Source organism: Aspergillus tanneri (assembly GCF_003426965.1).
Source record: "Aspergillus tanneri strain NIH1004 chromosome Unknown AapTan_1_pilon_pilon_pilon, whole genome shotgun sequence".
In the NCBI taxonomy this organism is placed as follows: Eukaryota; Fungi; Ascomycota; class Eurotiomycetes; order Eurotiales; family Aspergillaceae; genus Aspergillus; species Aspergillus tanneri.
The window spans coordinates 3318088-3332766 of record NW_022984628.1 but is presented as its reverse complement, the minus strand read 5'-3'; the positions used below and the strand labels follow the sequence as shown (position 1 = coordinate 3332766).

The 14679-nt window shown below is 46.2% G+C and overlaps 5 protein-coding genes and 2 non-coding genes across 7 annotated transcripts; 2 read left to right on the top strand and 5 right to left on the bottom strand.

Annotated features, from left to right (window-relative positions):
• Positions 1-506: 506 nt before the first annotated feature.
• On the bottom strand, positions 507-1539 carry ATNIH1004_003088 (uncharacterized protein; the record flags this gene model as incomplete). The annotated part of the gene is made up of 2 exons (XM_033567768.1): positions 507-703; positions 1464-1539. The coding sequence occupies 2 exons, from the start codon at positions 1537-1539 to the stop codon at positions 507-509; spliced, it is 273 nt and encodes a 90-aa protein (XP_033429763.1).
• A 960-nt stretch (positions 1540-2499) lies between these two features.
• ATNIH1004_003087 (LITAF-like zinc ribbon domain-containing protein) lies at positions 2500-3416 on the bottom strand (the record flags this gene model as incomplete). The annotated part of the gene is made up of 3 exons (XM_033567767.1): positions 2500-2635; positions 3081-3336; positions 3389-3416. 3 exons carry the CDS (start codon positions 3414-3416, stop codon positions 2500-2502), a joined length of 420 nt encoding a protein of 139 aa, XP_033429762.1.
• A 5737-nt stretch (positions 3417-9153) lies between these two features.
• On the top strand, positions 9154-10677 carry ATNIH1004_003086 (uncharacterized protein; the record flags this gene model as incomplete). Its single annotated transcript, XM_033567766.1, has 4 exons — positions 9154-9317; positions 9367-9404; positions 9513-10006; positions 10108-10677. The coding sequence occupies 4 exons, from the start codon at positions 9154-9156 to the stop codon at positions 10675-10677; spliced, it is 1266 nt and encodes a 421-aa protein (XP_033429761.1).
• A 244-nt stretch (positions 10678-10921) lies between these two features.
• Positions 10922-11773, top strand: ATNIH1004_003085 (class II fructose-bisphosphate aldolase; the record flags this gene model as incomplete). The annotated part of the gene is made up of 1 exon (XM_033567765.1): positions 10922-11773. The coding sequence occupies one exon, from the start codon at positions 10922-10924 to the stop codon at positions 11771-11773; it is 852 nt and encodes a 283-aa protein (XP_033429760.1).
• Positions 11774-12086: 313 nt separating this feature from the next.
• ATNIH1004_003084 lies at positions 12087-12158 on the bottom strand. The gene has a single exon. It is a non-coding gene; the product is annotated as a tRNA-Ala (tRNA).
• Positions 12159-12464: 306 nt separating this feature from the next.
• sdh2 (succinate dehydrogenase iron-sulfur protein subunit SDH2) lies at positions 12465-13425 on the bottom strand (the record flags this gene model as incomplete). Its single annotated transcript, XM_033567764.1, has 3 exons — positions 12465-12788; positions 12848-12999; positions 13059-13425. 3 exons carry the CDS (start codon positions 13423-13425, stop codon positions 12465-12467), a joined length of 843 nt encoding a protein of 280 aa, XP_033429759.1.
• A 1035-nt stretch (positions 13426-14460) lies between these two features.
• On the bottom strand, positions 14461-14541 carry ATNIH1004_003082. Its single transcript has one exon. It is a non-coding gene; the product is annotated as a tRNA-Ser (tRNA).
• Positions 14542-14679: the final 138 nt, after the last annotated feature.

Here is a 14679-nt window from a genome sequence, read left to right as displayed (position 1 = left end):
CGCTTCTTGGCTTCGTAGGATATTAAGGCAGATGACGTCACTGGCATTGAGAAGATTCAATTGTATATAGTTCGTTATTCGCAATATTTATAGAAAGTACATGTATACCAGCTGGTCCCATCATCAGACTGTCCCTATCATAAACTCTAGAGCTATCTGCACCAAACATATAGCTACGACGCAGGTCTAATTCCTGCATCCCATCAGCTTCAGTCAAATAAATCATACCCAGCAAGGATCCCACGGGTGTACCTGCATCCGATACTAAATAATGCATTTCGCACAAACACATGGCTCCAAAACTCCGGGATTATAATTAGCAATCTTATCCACACAAACAATCAAAGCGAATATAAAACGCCCATACAATCCATCTCCAGTCCGTCGATCTTCACATTGAAAGGGGTATATCAGTGGGCACTGATAAACCCTGCCCATCAACAAGATAACGCCTCTTGTTCAGTCCATATGCCTCACTTGTGCCTTCCAAGGTCTCCGCTGCATGTTTACTCCACCTGTAAGGCCTCTTTTGCTGCTTTCCGTGTCAACCATTTCCGGTAGAGGAGTAGACAGATGATGCCGACGGCCACGATAAACACGATGCAGAAGACAAGAATAACGCCGGGGTTCTCGCTTGCCCAATTTCGCTTGACGATCTGGCTGCGTGCCTCGAGTTGGAGAGCGTCGATTGCAGCCATTGTGGCTGTACTGGTCAGTTTTCTTCTTCCGTTAACTTTCATTCTGTATTTCTCTCTTTCTTTTTTTATGCATAGACCAGGATACTTACAGTGGAATGGTACACTCCTAGGAATGAAGGAAATAGAGAAACGAAGAAACGAAAGACACCAGCCGAGATCACTCGCTAACTCCCACGAATAGAATATCCAACAAGACCACCACGAAGGCCGGGAAGAAGGAGAATGGAGGTAGAGAGGAGAGCGAGACAGAAGAGGAGTTGCATGTCGGGAACAGCGGAACAGAGGACTCGGTGCGAGTCGCAATGACGTGCAGGAGAGCGAATTTATGCAACCTCATCGGGACTCTGGGGTTAATGAGAGAAGGAATCATGGATCCACCGGGCCACAGGATTAGGAAGAAAGTTTGCTCGCTCTTCCTAGTTGTAGTACGCAGATTTGTTCGCACTGAATACGCCGACTCCAGATAGTTCGTTTCCACCTCTACGATACTGAACTTCTGTCGCCCTTGAGATACGCTATAATATCTTCAAGTGAACAGCCTACGGAGTAGAACATAATGCAGCCCCACAAATCCTCTCTCCTGTCCTCAACTCTACATACGACAGGAGATACAAGGTTTGGCGATCCGCCCGTCCCGTTGGCGTCACCACTCGATCATATCCGATGGTCGAAGTGGATCATGACATGTTCGTCTCGATAGGGGCATTGCCCTATCATGGATAGGAATCGTAAATTAAGCAGTCCTAACTGATAGGAAGGACATACATGGCAGAAAGCAGTTGAGGCGACGGAAAGCTCGATTGGGATACGGCTTAGGACGTTTCGGGAACTGCTCGGTCATGACGTCATCCATATCAAATGTATTAGATCATCAGTGATTCACAGCCCAGGTAAATTTGTAGATTTAGTACGATTTATATTTTTAAAAAAAAATATGAAATGTCCAAATTACTCAATCCAGGGTCCTACCAGGTCGTTCAAGAAACCCCGCCAACACCATCCAGAACCAGTGTCTGATGTACATATATCATAATATCAGTCTGACCCTAAAATTAGAAGAAAGCAGGAACTATATCTGCCCAGTAGTTGCTATGGAAAAATAGGGTTTGATGAATTGTAGAATATTGAAAGAGCTATCGAAGCACGCTTTGATATCCCGTGTATGTTGAGGCCCAGTAAGGGAGAACAGCAAAGCCAGTAATAAATTCGCGAAATAAGGATATTTCGACTAATGACCCTTATTAGCACCGCTCAAAGTTGACCTAATCAAATAGCTCTGTTTCCAGTTTCTGCATTATCTTCGGCAGCATGTAGTGCACTGCCCTCCTCATACTATCTCCCCAGTCACAATGCTTTCCTATTTAGGCAGCCTCTAGCTTCGCTTGTATAAATTCATCAACTCTTCCATTTTCCTCTGGAATCAAACGCTGGATTCCAAGATCTCAATCACCAAGCAGGATATCTCCTAATAAACGCTGCTTTCATAGGGGATAAATCATTACTCTCTTGGAGCAATAACACACGAATTCCGGCTCTAGGCTAAATGGTCGAGCTGATCTTGTTCGGCTTGAACATGGACTGCCCAGCAGATATTGATTGATGTCCTTCTGGAATTTCATCTCATTGAAGCATATGTCCAAAAAAAATATAATACTGGAAGAAACTTTTGTGGAGCAGGCCTAGATGAAAGGCTCAAGAGGCTGGGCCCATAAATCAGCCCTATGAGTAAACAGCTCCAAGAAAGATACCACTCAGTCAGTCAACCAAGACCGTTGTATCATCCTGCTCCATCAGCTCGTATTCACCTCTTCTCAGCAATCATGTCTGCGTACCAATACTTCTTGTAGGGCTCTATACCCACATCAAAGTTCAGATTGATACTCCTTGACTTCTCAGGGCTTCCACACCGCGCCTTTTCCCTTGGCTCTCCGTCCATTCTGCAGCCCGATAAGCCTCTTCAGCATTCCGGAATTCAACAAGATCTACTCCCTCCAGTGAGACTTCTTCCGTTCACACAACTCTCACGAGAGAACAAGCTATAGTAGCCATCTTGAATCATGAGCCCAGGCCAGCTGTGGCCCACGATCTCTATACGATCTTTAATTCATACATTAAGGTATCAACGACATGGTATCTGGCGCGCATCAAATCAGTAAGATACAATCATTGCCGTACAGTTTGATGCACCTCTGTCCTTCCGCTATTATGCCATGTCACCAGCTTCGCTCCACACTTCCCGCAGTAGTGATCAACGTCCTTCAGCGCTGTCATCAGATACGGAATACATCCCAAACAGAAGCAGCAACATAACAAGGCCGCCCAGCCACTGTACCCATTAGTCTCCTCTTTATTTCTCTCTAAGTTCATGCCAGAAATACGTACTGGGTTGTCTTCCCCGACTCTGCTTCCACGCGTGTCATCTCCCGCTGGCCACATACGGGACAGTCTACCGGAGCAGGAGCTCGTTGTAGCGCATGCAGAGGGGACGAGGTGTTGTATCCGCTTGGGTGAGCCGTACCGGGTTGTACGCCTTGATTTTGGGCCGGTGGTTGCATCGGTGGTTGCATGTAGGCCGTTGGAGGTTGGGTGGGCGTGAGCTCGTGGAATTCCTGATGTTGTTCGTAGGCCGGGGCAGGGGCTAGAGACTGTCAGTGTATTCATATGGGATTTTTGAAGTAGTTGATACATACTAGAGTGAACTTTTTCGTTATTCGACATTGTGAATCGTGCTATAATTAAATTGCGGCAGTTGTTCGACAGAGAGGTGGCCAAACTGAAAGAAAGTGAACCAAAAAGTAGATAGGCCTACTTATAATCTTCATAAGCGCTATTAATCACAGCCCCAGTTGAGCATGTGAAACCACATGGGCCCGTTTCTGGATCGTCGCCATACCGTCCATAGTGGCATTCCTGGAAACTGTTATAAACTGGTTTCCTCTTTATAGCCAGTAAGAAACGACAACAGCTAAGCCATGTCCCACTGATAAGCACGACCGCTTGCCGTCAAAGCCCAGAATCCTGGGCCAGATACGAGATTTCCTGTGGCTGTGGATAGAAGTGGAGAATGGGGCTGAAAGTGTTGGGGAGAGATAGCTGGCCTATCAACGAAATTTCGAGGCGCAGCTCCACTGCAGGAATCAACGTGTAAGTACTCTGTACACTGTATGGAGCATGTTTTGTTGCTTATTCTTATCTCCCGTTAATTTAATTTTAGCCTAGTAGGTTGATTTGACTTGTCATATTAGGAGATGACTTCGATGATCACTCGTATGCCAGCCGTATGAAGTGTTGATCAGTCGAGTTTAAACTGAGTATATCAAGCGTGAAAGACAGAGGGGCATGGGGTCAAAAAACTGTCTGAGGTTTTCAGCCGCACTCTGCTCATATTCTTGATACTCGTATTCGACGCTAGAGCTAACTGCTTTAGCGCTGCTCCGTTCTCCGTAACGGAAGGCTAATTATAACTACAGTAAAACCCCTATATAAGCAGCACCCGATTTAAGCAAAACTCCGGTATAAGCAAATGAACACGGTGTCTAATTTGATTTTCCATATTAATATGCTTAACCCCCCGATACAAGATCTTTGCTTAATTTTTCGCCCTTTCCTATATAAATTTGCCTATATCGAAGTCACAAAATTGCTTATTCAGATATCACACTTTGCTTTAAAGATGGCTAAGAGGACGCGTCGCGCTATTTCAAATAGCCAGAAGGCTGCCCTACGCGCTCAACATCATTTAAAGCCTTATCTTTCTCTGGCATCTCTTTCTAAGTGGTTTGAAGAGACATATAAACAGCCAATTGACCGCTCCTCGATTAGCCGAATCCTCTCCTCTCGATTTGCCTTCCTTGACGACATTCAAGCGCATCAATCTGAAGATAAACGACGCCGTACAGAATCCTGGCCAGAGCTAGAAAAGGCACTCTACAACTGGATACGGAGGGCTGAGGGACAAATAACAATATCTCAGGAGATTATTCGGCAAAAGCAAGGGATTTCTGGCCGGAGGTCTATCCAGAAAGGGAGATGCCGCAGTTTAGCAACGGCTGGCTTCGACGCTTTCAATCACGCAGAAATATTAAGTGGAGGAGTCAGCATGGTGAAGCTGGAAGTGTATCTGAAGATGCAGCTACTGAAATGGTTATAATCCGTCACGCTCTTAGTATATATGCGCCTCAGGATATCTTTAACTGCGATGAGTCAGGTCTATACTGGAGGATGATCCCGGACCGGAGTTTATCTACACGTTTGCTTCCTGGCCGCAAGAAAGAAAAGGCTCGAATAACTGCGCATTTCTGTTGTAATTCAGACGCTTCAGAACTCCTTCCTATCTGGTTTATTGGGACAGCTAAACGTCCCAGAGCCTTTACTGCAGCTGGTATTAATATTGAGAACCTTAACTGCACTTGGCGCTCAAATAAGAAGGCATGGATGACTGGTGATATCTTTAAAGAATGGCTGCTCTGGTTTGATAGAAGAATGCAAGGCCGAAAAGTTGCTCTTTTAATGGACAATTTTTCTGCACATGAAGCTGCATATAAGAAGTAAACCCGCAGCTAAAGAATACACTGGTTATATGGCTTCCATCCTGCTCAACGTCAACGGTCTCTTGATCAAGGGATTATACGCACATGGAAGGCATATTGGAAAAAACAGTGGGTTTTATATATGATGGCTGAGTACGACCGTGGTTTTGACCCGCTATCTACTATGACAATCTTACAAGCAATTCGATGGGCAATTTCTGCCTGGGAATTTGATTTGTCTAGAGATACAGTCAGAAACTGTTTTCAAAAGGCCCTTTCAATTGAATATGTCAATGAGCTTAATCTTATTGACGATATAAAGCAAGGACTTCAACGCCTAAAACTCTCAAATAGTATCCAGGACATTATGGATATTAATCAGTTTTGAATCCCACAGAGGAGCAGGTTGATGATATAGATATTGACTCCGCAGTTCTGTCTGAAATTGCACCGCCTCCAGCTTCAGATAGTGATGAGGAGGAAGATCTACAGCCTCTACCAATAATTACACCTACAGACGCTTTAGAGGGCTTATATAAACTACGACTCTATCAGGAACAGCAGGTTGATGGAGATAAGGCCCTTATTCGGCTTCTTACACACCAAGAAAGGCTCCTTCTGGAGAGAAGAGCTCAAGCTCAGCGTCAGACAGATATCCGGTCATTCTTTGCCTGACCACCCACCTCCACCTTATTAAGCTGCGGGGCCCCCTGGTTGCCAAAAACATGCAGAATATAGGTTATATCTTATAGAATGATTATAATAATTAATATATGCGTTCTTTAATTCAGTATGGTGCAGTAGATTTATATAAAGCTATATAAATATATATATTTATTACCTTGTTCGGTATAAGCAAAAATCCGGTATAAGCAAACTTTTAGCCGGTCCGAATTCTTTGCTTATATAGGGGTTTTACTGTATAATTCAGTTCACTGGCTGTATGAGTGCTGATCGACTTCCATATGAATCGGGATAATTCGAATGGAAGCATTTTTGTGGTCTGTAAGGACACACGTCGCATTCACTAAAAATATGAGCAAATGATTTCAGGCAGCATTGTTTGCCCCAAGACGTCACCCCCCCCCCCCCCTCCTTTTTTTTCGTTTCTCTCTTCGGCTCCTTCTTTTCTCTGTAGTCCATCATTCCCAACCGTCCCCTATCAATGATCCAGTCTATTGCACCCAAGCACAGCCAAATACAATACTCTCAATCTATCGAGAACTTCAAAATGAATATACATCTACGGAGTATAGACACCCCTAAACAAATGGGCACAACCCATCTCACGAGAATCCGCCAACTAAGCGGTCCCCCGCTGAAAAACAGTGAGACAACAAGTGGGAATCGAGGAGTCGAAATCCAGCCACCACCACGTCAGTGATGTTTGGCGAAGATTACTCGGATTGATAAGTCATTGGTAACTCAGCTTTGACAACCGGGTATTCATAGCTAATTTGAGGTTGTCATCAGTCGTGCACGACATGGTTTATTGCTCCTCTGATCGCTAGACCACAAAATGATGCCAGATATGGATGGGTCGCTTCAGCGTCCGTATCCAGAACTACAGCAGTCTGAACCATTAATTCTGCGTCGTATGCAGTGGGCGAGGCCGAATTCAGCTCGGTCAGATGTTCGTCATGGGCGGCTGAGGTTTATTTTAAGGACCGGACAGCGTTGAGTTCATTGTAGGTACGATGCATGTTGCTTAGTGGTTGACCTACGTATAACCTTCTATGTTAGGGCGATAAGAGTGAACCGCCAATTTTTTACAGTTGTATTGATGCGGTTGCATTTAAATTATGCACTATAGTGCTGGTATAATAACTTTGAGTCGAGAGAATTACTCGTTTTCCTCCTACTCCCGAGACACCAGACGATGAGGCTTTCTGAGAGGCCATTTGATATTTAAACATGCGCGAGTTTGTATTTACAGGCTTTCGTTTTCTACAGATTCGAGGCGTCTATCAGATCAAATAGGCTAATCAGTTGTGAAAAGCATGATAGCTATTGCCTCTATAAGCAATCTGCTTCATGGCCATGTTACTTATCGTGGCCAGAATCGTCAAGATCAATATGCTATTGTGTCTATTGTTCCATGGTTTTACTAGAGACTGCGCCATAGGAGTATCAATAAGACTCCATTCTCTTTCCACTCCCAGACACGATAGTTGCTGGTTAAACATAGCCAAAGGTATCGCATAAACAAACACAAAAGAAAACGTTCACCCTGAAATTCCATCAGATTCTATAGACATTGACCATCTCCTACCACTACCTCTGACGGCAACTGCTTCTGAATCTGGTCGAAATTTCGGATCCATGGCTCAATGGCAACTGCAAACCCTCACAATTCACCCATGTTCGCGATTCTTCTTTATCCTCTCAATTTTTCCATGATTCAGCCATACCTACAACTTTGCTCTTTTTATAATAAGGTTGGGTTTGAAATTGAAAAGCTGGAAGTTCCAGCATGGCAAAACTGCCATGACAGACTGTACGCACCACCACGGATCTGATTGCCATGCACGCGCGCCAAATTGAACGCTGCAATAAAGACGCCGAAGAGGCATTATAACAGCTCCAATACATATGTAACCACCAGAAGGAACTTTTTGGTGAAGCTCACATTATTTGAAGGGACCTGCTTAAAGTAAATGAATGTGTTACTACATAACACACAATGGTCGATAGGCAACAGTTCTTTGTGGGGTTTAAAAGAGTATTCCTGTAGACAATGTCTCCATACCGTTGTTTATCACCAGTCCGTCCACCAAAAACTCCTCGTTGGCTGTAACATCCACATCCTTAGAGGTACCATCGTTATCGTCAATTAGTTGGCCAGATCCCTGGTAATTAATATGGTACCGTTTTTAGTAACCTCAGTATTATCCTCCTTTCGAATTAGTATCAGAAGTCCACGGAGACACGGGATCCGAATCTGGTCTTTCACGTTGCTAATATAGTGCCCGTCGATATGCTTATTGACAAGTGTAATCTGCAGTTCAAGCGCAAAACGGACACATCATCGGCCGAAAGTCATGGAGGAAATTGGTTGGGGGTATTGGCAGGTATATGCTTACCACATTCATAAGCTATTCAACTGGTATCAATTTACCGGGCATCACGTAAAGGGATAATCTCTCGAATGTTGTGAAGAAAAATGGGAATTCGATCAGCTTCAGGTATAAGAACATCCGCGTCCTGAATTGCAAAGTCAGCAATTATTGATATGCTCCTCAATTTATTTGTGCTGAATATGAAGAAATATGAGGCTATATTCATAGACCTTTTTTCAACTATTTCAATGACAAGAGTTTGATGTCGTTTATACCTTAATCCTGACCCCTCTTCGACCTCCGTGGAAACTCGTAGAAATGAGCTTCTCCTTCCTGATCAGGCAGTTGTGTACCTATTCAGACAAGCCGTTTTGATGTCTCAAAATAGTGGAAGTGAGGAGGTAGCGGCCAGCTTTTCCGGTATAAATCCGATCGCGCACTTCGTTAAATGTTCTGACCAGTCCTATTCAACAGTTTGTAGTATGGTCTGGTCATGTCGATATATAGGCATTATATAGTCGTCCTCAATTCCTTATAAGTCTCAGCCGACTGTTTTAGAGGCAGATAAGATAGTAAAAAGAAGAAAGATAGGAATGTATAAAGATCCAGAAAGATGGGTATATAGCACATGGACGGTGAAATAAAACGAAAGACAGAAAAGCCCTACTTATGTCCAGACAACAGCAACATCCCTCCTATCCTGAGTCTCTCTTTTCCCGTCCATCGGCGCACCTCCGACGGCATCCCACCTCGGCCTTCGCTGCGATCCATCCGATCGCCCTATATTAACCGCTCCAATTCGCCCTTCAGCAACGACAAACGGACGGAAAACGAAGAAAGAAGTCAATTACCATAAACAAAACTAGCATGTCTAAGCCGTCCGTTGGCTTCGTCGGTCTAGGTGCCATGGGTTTCGGCATGGCCACCCACCTCGTCTCCGAAGGCTACTCCGTCACTGGCTTTGACATCTTCCCAGCCTCTGTACAACGCTTCCACGCGGCCGGGGGCATCCCCGCCTTGTCGCTACGGGAGTCAGTAGAAGACAAGCCATATTACGTGTTATGGTGGCATCGCGCGCAGTGCAGTCGTTCTGTTTGCCGAGGAAGGCATTGTGCAGTGTATGTCTCCCTTTAAGTAAACCAAATGTCTTTGTTTTCCCCCTTTTGTATATATATACCAGGTAAAATTGAAAGGAAAATCATCACTCTAAAAAAATCAAATCACAGACCTCCCCCAAAACGCCACCCTTCTTCTCTGTTCCACCGTTGCAGCATCATACGCCCAATCCGTGGCATCGGAACTACACGCGCGCGGCCGCAGCGACATCCATTTCATCGATTGCCCTGTCTCCGGTGGCGCCAAACGCGCCGCCGATGGAACCCTCTCGATCATGGCCGGTGGTGCAGACCAGGCACTCCAGAGCGGGCGAGATCTACTCCAGACTCTCTCCGCAAAGGACAAACTGTACCTTGTTCCCGGTGGCGCGGGCGCCGGCAGTAACATGAAAATGGTGCATCAGGTATTAGCGGCGATACATATCCTTGGGGCCAGCGAGGTGATGGGCTTCGCGGCACATCTGGGTCTCGGGGCGAGAGATACAGCGGAGAAAATCATTTCATCGGACGCGTGGACATGGATGCATGAGAATCGGTTCCCAAGGATGGTTGAGGAGGATTGGAATCCAGGTGCTAGTGCGTTGACTATTATTCTTAAGGATGCTGTATGTTTCACCCACCCCCCCTCTGGGATGGACTTAGACTTTTTTCGGTTTTGTTTGACTACGTCTGTTGGAAGTGGCTGATTTTATGAATTGCATCCCAGGGAATCATCACCTCCTCAGCGCGCCAGCATAACTTCCCGACTCCCCTCTGCTCCACTGCTGAACAGATATACCTCTCAGCCCTGCTACACGGCTACGGTCCCAAGGATGACTCTGCCATGGTGCGTCAGTACTACGCCTCCCCCATCGCTGACGTAGCCCCCGCCCACGAAGACCACAATCAAGATCAAACGCAATCCCTGCGTCTGGTACTTGACCTCATGTTGGGCATCAATCTCGTCGCAGCGGCAGAAGCCATCTCGCTGGCACGATATCTCAAGGTCGACATGGATCAGTTCTACCGGTTAGTGAGCGACGCTGCTGGCGCAAGTAAGGTGTTTATCACGGCGGGGTTGGACATGATTAAGGGACGGATTGGACAGAATGCACCTGCGGGTGAGCAGACACTGGATGAAGCGATTCAGAGGCTCGAAAGCGCGGTGCAAAAGGCACGCGATATGCATGTGCCGTTGCATTTGGGGAATGGGGCGTTGAGTGTGTTGTTGATGGCTAAGAAGGCGGGATATGCGACCGAGGGGAGGACAAGTGTTATTAAGAGTTATGGGTATTAGAATAGAATAAATGAATTAATTGGAACTACTTGTTGAAAAGTGGACACTGGCTGGCGTAGATGACTGACGTCAATCGGAGCAACTCCGGCTCGGACATTCACCCGATGTCAGGTCCATTATGTAGTACTTACTGAGGGGAACTATATAATTCCACAATCTTCTCTCCAACTTCTCTTCATCCCAACCCTTTTATGCTATAAAACCAAGGGAAAAAAAGAAGAAAAGAAAACGAAAGACAGAAGAAATGACCAATCGCGCCGTCACCCTCCTCAACCACGCCGCAGAGCACCACTACGGAGTCCCTGCCATGTGCTGCTACAACGTAGAAGGCATCCTGGCCACTGTACGCGCGGCAGAAGCCAAGCGCTCACCGGCCATGATCCTCCTTTTCCCATGGGCGATACACTACGCGGATGGACTTCTGGTGCACGCTGCGGCCGAAGCAGCGCGTAACGCCACGGTACCAGTCACCGTGCATATGGACCACGCACAAACCCCGGAAATCATCCGTCGGGCGGCCGATCTCGGCGGCTTCGACAGCATCATGGTGGATATGTCGCATTACGAGAGGGCGGAGAACCTGGCTCTGACACGGGACTTGGTCGCATACTGTCATGAACGGGGCATCGCGACGGAGGCAGAGCCGGGACGGATCGAAGGAGGAGAGGACGGGGTGGCTGATACTGTTGATTTAGAGGGGTTATTGACTACGCCTGAGGACAGTCAGGAGTTTGTCGATACCGGGATCGATTGGTTGGCTCCGGCATTTGGGAACGTGCATGGCGAATATGGTCCGCGGGGGATTCAGCTCGAGTATGATCGGTTGAAGAAGATTCATGACACGGTCGGGGATAAGGTGCGCTTGGTGTTGCATGGGGCGGATCCGTTCACAGAGGAGATCTTCTCCAAGTGCATTGAGTGTGGAGTGTCCAAGGTGAATATCAACAAAGTGTTGAATAATGAGTATGTGAAGGTGCAGAGGGAGAAGGCAGGGAAAGTGCCCTTGACAGCACTGATTGAGGAGGCGACGAACGAGATGCAGAAAGCAGTTGAGGGATGTATGGATATGTTGAGGTCGACAGGGAGATATCCTTGATTAGTATATTAGCTATCAATCTCGTTAATGTCTATAAAATGAATGGGCTTCAGTGTGACTTTTTGGGATTCCCTTGATTCTATAATATAGGCTGTTAAATATGTGTAATAGAAAAGCTAACCGAATTGTATCAATATATATTTCCACCAGCTATCAATGCAGTGAGTAGTGTGATAACATACAAAGTACAAAGTAAACATAAATTGCTAGCATAATAAATGATCATTATATAAATATAATATTACAGTAGTACAGAATATACGCCGGGGAATAAAAAAGTCTCTTCCATAAGAAGAGAAAAGTATAAAAAAAATGGACTCTAAGGGAATCGAACCCCTGACCTCCCGCATGCAAAGCGGGCGCACTACCCCTGTGCTAAAAGCCCAGTTCACATGACGACTAGTCTAATAGACCTCTTAATATCGAAGATTCGAAACTTGAAATGACCAAATTCCCGATCGTATGATTCGACTCTCAACAGCAATTGGTCACTCTGTAATACAAATACATGCGGTGGCTATCAAAAATATTTACAATTTACACCTATTGAAACATCCGACATGAACCTCACAATCCGAGGGAATAATAGCTAGATAGCAGCAGAGACATAGAAGAAGAGACAAATAAGAATGAAAAGAAAGATGCAAAATCACAGATATAAACACGACACTTTCTTTTTACCCATCTCACTCTAGTGAGTGGCCAGCATCTTCTTGATCTCAGCAATCGCCAGCGCAGGGTTCAATCCCTTGGGGCAGGTCCGCGAGCAGTTAAGAATGGTGTGGCATCGGTACACGCTCATGCTGTTGTCCAGAGCATGCTTGCGCTCGGCGGTTTTCTCGTCACGGGAATCAGCAAGCCAGCGGTACGACTGGAGCAGGATGGCAGGTCCCAGGTACTCCTCGCTGTTCCACCAGTACGACGGGCAGGAGGTTGAGCAGCAGGCGCACAGGATACACTCGTAGAGACCGTCCAGCTTCTTACGCTCCTCGGGACTTTGGCGGTTTTCAAGACCCTATCCCTGAATTAGTACAAGCTTGTCATACTCTGTGGTATAAAACCGGGCACACATACATCCTCGGTCTTGGTGTCACGCTGCAGGTATGGCTTGATCGATTTGTACTGCTTGTAGAAATATGTCAAGTCAGGAACCAAGTCCTTGACAACGTAGGTGTGAGGCAATGGGTAGATGCGAGACTCCTTGGCTGTGTCGGTGGGAATGCGACCTGTTACATAGTCAGAACAAACCCCCTCCCTTGTCTCCAAACATTGAGATATCACATACACAAGCAAGCCAGGGTGTTGACACCGTCGATGTTCATCGCACAGCTACCGCAGATACCTTCTCTGCAGCTCCTCCGGAAAGTCAGAGTGGGGTCGATCTCGTTCTTTATGCGGATGAGCGCGTCGAGCATCATGGGACCGGTCCGGTTCAAATCCAGCTCGTAGGTCTGCATCTGGGGCTTCTGGGTGGGCTGGTCGGGATTCCACCGGTAGACTTGGAACTTCTTGACTCGGGGGTTCTCGGACATGTTGGGATCCGCGTTGGGAGACTTGGCCTCGACAGTCGCATAGGAGCGAGCAAACATGGCCGGACGGAACAGAGGCCTCGAGGAGGCGAGCAGGCGCGAGGTAGAGCGAAGAGCAGCCATGGTGGCGGGCGAGAGGAAAGCGACTTGGATCAAAACGGCGCAGGAGTTAATGGTGGATGGAGCAGAATGGAGTAGCGTGGCAGATCAGAGAGCCGCCGTAGAGAGTGAGAGAGGGGAGAGTTGAGGGAGAAGCAGAGACAACGTAAAGGAAACGCGCAACCAGCCAGCCGCAATGAGATGAAGTCCAAGGGGACGGGGAGAATGAACGCTAAAGCGAGAGATGTGTTTTGTCACTCTGGGAGCTGGACTGCCTGAGGTAACCTCGGGTTTTCCGTTCGGCAGGCTGATTCAGCGGCCAAGGGCCAATCAGACGGAGGCTAATTGCAAGCGTCGGGGACACACGGCGAACGTTTGATTGCAGCTGGAATTAAATATAATAATGCCTTGACGGATCCCCTCGAAGCATTGGCCTTTTTTTTTTTTTTATGTTGCTCTTTCTACACGTTATCCACACTAACAATCAAGAATATCTCTTGCATTCTTGGTGCATCATTGCATCATGACGCCTCGCCGTCAATCTGTGCTGTCCCAAAGGGGTAACGGAACCGAATTTCCGTCGAGTTGCCGCCATGTGAATCCTTCTCAGGCAGAAAGGCATTTCAGGCAAAAAGGCATTTCCGCTGCGCTATTCCTGTTTGGTAAAACTCATGAATGGAGAAAGTATCATTGGCCCCATAAGCGTTATATGTGAAAGTCCATATGATGAATATACGAAACAATTGTAATAGGACTCCTATTCAGCATTATGAACTGTGCTAGGATTGATAAATGTTATAAGTAGATGACTGTGAATCAAAAATTTGTCTGTCCAGTCCGCTAGATTTCTCTGACCAGACTGCCTAACGGACCGGAAACGTTTATAGTGTAACTAGTGATTACTCTTTTCATGATTTTTTATAGAGTACAAGTGTAATGAAAATCAACACATGACTATCTAATTACAACAGCAACTTGTAGACCATAAAACCAACAATCAGCTATCACTTCACCAAGCACTGTAGAAACCTGAAAGAGGGTCAAAAAATAAAAATGTATCGTCAGCGACAGGACTCGAACCTGTGCACACGAATGTAATAGATTTCTAGTCTATCGCCTTAACCACTCGGCCACACTGACTCTACTTGTTAACAGCTAACTTGGAATTCCTTAAATTTCTAGAATAAGATCTATAGCAGTAGTAGATTAACAATCTGGGGCTTGATTGGCTTCGATATATAGTATGCGACTACTGTTGTGTCCTTAAGGGACTTACAG